At 40.1% G+C, this 5,777-nt stretch overlaps 1 protein-coding gene across 1 annotated transcript in view; it reads right to left on the bottom strand.

The window, feature by feature from the left end:
* The window catches only part of ADAMTS18 (ADAM metallopeptidase with thrombospondin type 1 motif, 18), a 160,801-nt gene that overhangs the window by 150,666 nt on the left and 4,358 nt on the right, over positions 1–5,777 (bottom strand). The window contains 1 exon segment of the mRNA XM_011946030.1: positions 4,870–5,232. Within this exon segment, the coding sequence (XP_011801420.1) occupies positions 4,870–5,232 (363 nt within the window).

Raw genomic sequence — 5,777 nt, 5'->3', positions numbered from 1 at the left:
CCAAAGAAGTTAGGGAAACTCTAGGTATGAACAGAGTTAAACAGGTGTCTTTAATATAAGACATTTCTGACTTGTCAATATGCTAATATGCATTGCACAGCTCAGAGAGGTGGCATTTTGGCAAAAACTTGACCAGCTCCCCACTTTTCTAAAACCACACTCTGTAAACTCCTTGTTCCAGGGTTGAGTCACAGCTTGGTTCACAAAAAAATTCGCAGTTTCTGGGTCTAAAAGTATTGCTCCATCCTCTCCCCTAGACTGTAACCTCTATAGCCTGGATCTAACATCCATCTTGTTGGTAAGCTTCATCCACCATGCTCTCAACAGTGCCTGACACACTAGAGGCTAATAGTTGTCGAATGAAAAAAGGATGGGGGGTGGGGGGTGGTGGCTCAAGCCTGATAATCCCAGCACTTTGGGAGGCTGAGGCAGGAAGACTGCTTGAGCCCAAAAGTTTGAGGCCAGCCTGGGCAACATGGAAAACCTCGCCTCTACAAAAATTGGCTGGGTGTGGTGGTACGTGCCTGTAGTCCCAGCTACTTGGGGGGCTGAGTTGGGAGGACTGCTTAAGCCTGGGAAGTTGAGGTTCCAGTGAGCCAGGATGATACCACTGTACTCAAGCCCAGATGACAGAGTAAGACCCTGTCTCTAAAAAATAACAACAATAAAAACGGATGAATCAATGTGTCTTTCTAACAAGTTCCAAAAACACAAGCATTTTCACTAAGTGGTTCTCAGATATTTGTATGCATCAGAATCATTTGGAGAATTAAAAATACACTTTCCTGTGCCCAGCCTCTCCGAGTTTCTGTTGTGGACAAAGAAATTCACATTTCCAACCCTTCAGGTGAAGCTCTCATAGTTGATCACACTCTGATAATCACTGTCCTGACAAAAAGGATCACTAAGACAGACTATTTTTGAGCAGCAAAATTTCTTAGAACTCTTAGTACATAGGAAGAAAGATGCAAGTTTGTTCTGTTGGAAGACAAAATTTAAAAATACAGGTAAAAATTGTAAGACTGTGGTTGAATGGCAAGATGAAGAGTCTTCAACAAGGTCATGGCTTGCTGGATATAATGACTTTCTCATCCCTGTGCTAGTCAGAGGGAGGCTGGATATAGCAGAAAAGACCGACATGGCAGATCACGATGAGATTAGGTTAATCTGTACCTCTGAGGTTCTGGGACAAAGGCTACAAATCTCAGTACCTTCATAGATTATAAGGCCACCTGGTATAGAAGACAGGGGTGACCTTTTCTAGGTTGCATGTATAAAAGCATTCAAAAATTTTAAAACTATCATCTCTAAACATAACAGTAGGCAGTATTTACTCCGGGAAGTGTGCAACCCTGTTTCATGAATTATTCCAAGTAAGTAACAACCACCACAACGCTGGAATAAAGTGAGAGCTGTGAGTTGGCAGGGGAGGTGACTGCATTTTAAGAAATTATTACAAATATTTTAAACAGGTTAATTCTGAATTATTAAGACAAATTCTCTGCTAGGAAAATTTTAGCTGGAGTATCTATGCATGCATGTCTGCTTATACGTACGTATGTACATATGTATTCACTATTATAACCATTCTACCATTTTTCACTTTCTTTGGGGACTTCTCTAGCAGTCAAGATAATGGTAGATTCCTATTAGTACTCTGTCAAATCATTTAAAGGTGGCATTGCTTTCCTAATATACACTGCATGCACACGAGAAAATTGCTACCACATCCAAAAGGATCCTAAGGCCAGTGGTCTGGCCCCACTCAGAGAAACACTGATATATAAATTTCAGGTGAAGAAGTTTCATCTTCTAGTCTCATTCATCTCTTCTCAGTCTCTGTATTAACGGAAGAAGAGTGGCTGTCTCTCCTGGCATGTTAACTCGATGAGTCTCTCCAACAAGCCTGTTAAAGGCTTGTTCCTTTTCTGAACTCCTGAATCTACTATTCTGAATCCATTACTATAGTTGCTAATTAACTTTAGAGGAGTTATGAACCCCTGATTAGCCAAAGAAGCTGAGCAATGTCTATAAGAAAATGTAAACAAAAAAAATGCATTCAATTTCATTAACCATCAGAACAATGCAAACTACATTCATAATGAGGTACTACTTCACACCGATCAATCAGAACAGCTAAAATGGAAAAATAGGCAATATCAAGTGTTCAGGAGGATTTGGAGCAACTGGAACTCTCATACACTGGTGATGCGAGTTTACATTAGCACAACCACTTCGAAAAGCCGCTTGTCAGTGCTCATTAAAGCTGAACATATACAGGTTGAGCACCTCAATCCAAAAATTTGAAATCTGAAATGCTCCAAAATCTGAAGCTTTTGAGTACTGATATGACACCCAAAGAAAATGCTTATTGGAGCATTTCAGATTTTTGCATTAGAGATGCTCAACCAGAATATATTCTGCAAATATTCCAAAATCCTCCCCAAATTGAAAATCCACAACACTTCTGGTCCCGAACATTTCAGATATGGAATACTCAATTTATACATACTCTGTGCCTCAACAACTTTATTCTTAGGCATGTGTCCAACAGAATGTGTCCATAAGTTCATCAAAATGCATATACAAGAATGTTCAGTCATACTAGCCCCAAACTGTTGGTAGGGGTGTAAATTAGTTCAACCATTGTGGAAGGGAGTATGGCAATTTTTTGAAGAGCTAAAAGCAGAACTACCATTCGACCCAGCAATCCCATTACTAGATATGGGAGGAACAGAAACCCTTCTAACATAAAGACACATGCATGTGAATGTTTATTGCTGCACTATTCACAATAGCAAAGACATGGAATCAACCTAAATGCCCATCAATGACGGACTGGATGAAGAAAATGTGGTACACAGACACCATGGAATACTATGCAGCCATAAAAATAAATGAGATCAGGTCTTTTGCAGGAACATGGATGGAGAGGAAGGCTATTATCATTAGCAAACTAATGCAGGAACAGAAATTCAAATCGCACGTTCTCACTTATAAGTGGGAGCTAAATGATGAGAACTCATGAACACAAAGAAGGGAACAACAGACACTGTGGTCTACTTGGGGCTGGAGGGTGGTAGAAGAGAGAGGAACAGAAAAGATAACCATTGGGTACTGGGCTTAATATCTGGGTGATGAAATAATCTGTACAACAAACCCCTGTGACATGAGTTCACCTATGCAACAAACCTTCACTTATACCCCTGAACCTAAAAGTTTTAAAAAAATGGATAAAAGCACTGCGAAATCTTCCTACAGAAAAATTTATGATTCTACTCATGTAAAATTTTGATAATATTAATCTATTACCATGAGATTATTAATATGAGACAACTGATCAGATTTCCCATCACTCACAGACTGGAGTCCTGAGAGTGCTAAACATGAGGAGGCTAAGTTTTGCTGAAAATGAAACAGCTATAGGGCAATTATCCCTGCCAGGAACTGCTATAGCACTTTCCACATAAGAAGTCATTGAATCCCCACTGCCCTGTGATGTAAACTCTTGTTATTCCCATCTTAGAAATAAAGAAACTAAGACATAGTTAACTCTACTTAACATGGAATTAAATAATGAGTCCAAGGTCCTACGAGTAAATGCTGGTGTGAGAATTAGAACCTGGGCAGACTGCTTTTAACTACTGGTATGTGGAATGAGATAGTTTAAGCCAGTATGGTGGGTTGTGTAAACTCCTCCTTTAGGATACTGGAATAGACAGAAGAAAGAGAAATACAGAGAGGATGCTAAATAAAGACCAGGAGATCTGCCACAGAAAAAACAAAAAAAAACAAACAGAAAACCAAGATACAGTCATGTGTGCATACACAGGGGCATGTAACCATGTTATAATATGTAGGTCATTGGTGAGCCACGTTCATCATTTTAAATAGACCAAAGAAAGAATACCATGATTGTGGTTGTAAAGAGAGGTTTTAGCTAAATTTCAGGCCAAAATAGGGGGAAAAAATTTAAAAAGTAACTGAAAGTTTCAACTAATGAAGAACATGGGAGTCCTCATTCACGCGTACCCAAGCCACATCTTGCTTTGTGCCATGATGTACCATGTACATTACTAACTACATTCTCAGCTGGGTTTTCTCACATTTTCCTTCTTCTGGCCATGCCAGAGCATAATTGCCATGTGTCTCCACACACCAACTCTTCTGTCAATTCAGGACGCTTCTCAATCACAACACAGAATGAAATCAACCCATAACAACATTTACCACCTCGTATATTTGATTGAATCCTGAGAAGAGTATCATTTACAATGATATTCTTGGCCTGGTGCTCAGCAGATGAGGATTATATAGGCAGGAAATAACGCTTGTCCCAAATGCTTTTAAAAGGTTCTGCTTCCCTGGATGTCACACTGAATCCTGCCAGCCCAGGAACACAGCACAGCACATTCTAAAAGGGTATCTTATGTGAGCAGGACACCAGCAACAGATTAGTTCAAAGAAAACAAAGGGCCTCCCTTCAGCAAAGTGAAGGTTGATCTTACCACGGCTGCTGAATGCAATTTTGCATCGAAATACAGTTTTCCCATTTCAAAGCCATGTAGACGCATGCAGCTTGTTAGATTTATAGAATGCCTGGTCTCCCAGGACATTACAAAGCGAATGGCATCCATCAAGTTAATTTCCTTGGGGATCATCTCAAACATGGAGAATGAAAAGTCCCAGACCATTAAACATCAAAAGAATGTTCTAAATGGTAATTAAAGTTCTATTATATTTTCTTTTTCTGGGAGCAGATTAGATTAATTCAATTGAGAATATTAGAAGTATCAAGGCTGACAGTGTGAATGTGTGGAGTTGGCTGGAAGAGCACTTATATTGCAGACATCTGTTCGCTCAAGTTACACAAAACACGAGAGAGGGAGCTCAACTCAGACTGGGGTGAACTTACCAAGCCAGCACACGTAGACACAGCGACAGAGGAGGAGCTGTCATTTCTGATAAATCCCTGATAGAAGCACTGCTGCACCTCGGGTTTCTGAGTCTCTGAAGCACCATCTTTTCCAAGTACCTGGACAATAAAGTGACTGCTCAAAATCGCCGAGGGCTTAAGTTCTAAGTGCAGTTCCTGTCCAAATGCTGAAAATCGGTAGTGCAGGGAGCTTCTGGCATTCTGCGCCGATCGCTTTTTCCTGCCGTTGTGCAAAATGTCGTGTGAAATATATGACCCGGCTGAGTCTACTTCCACTGGTGTGACAAAGACATAATCTGCAATGGGAAAAGTTTAGCTGTCAGCACCCAGAGCCCACAATTCCAAATGGTCACTTTCCAGCAGGCTGGCAAAGAGCAACACAAAACTCAAAGATATCTTTGTTCCTGCTGCCTTGCACCTAGATCAAATCTAATTCAGAGCAGCACAGGAAGCAGAAGACCTGTCTCTACAATTAATTCTGCCACAGTCATTCCTATAGGTGCCCGAAAGCCAATCATGATTTTCATGAATTTCATGGATGTCCGTGGAAAAATGTTAACGCCTCTCATCTGGAGAGAGATTTAGAATGTTCTTTTGATGTTTAATGGTCTGGATCTTTTAATATATTGGCCACAGAGTCATGCATACAGATAAAATTTAATTTTTTGGAAGATAAAGTTAATGAATATAAAACTACAAAATCAGGAATTTTTCTTCAAGGAGGTTAATTTATCTGTGCTTAAACTGAATCGGGAGCATTTTGGCAGAGGCAGAGTTTACACTTCAAGTCCTAACTCACAGTGTGGAGTAGCTTCAGATGATATCTCAGATCATTAACAAG

Source organism: Colobus angolensis, unplaced genomic scaffold (genome assembly GCF_000951035.1).
Source record: "Colobus angolensis palliatus isolate OR3802 unplaced genomic scaffold, Cang.pa_1.0 Scaffold248, whole genome shotgun sequence".
In the NCBI taxonomy this organism is placed as follows: Eukaryota; Metazoa; Chordata; class Mammalia; order Primates; family Cercopithecidae; genus Colobus; species Colobus angolensis.
This window is presented reverse-complemented; position numbering and strand designations above follow the sequence as displayed.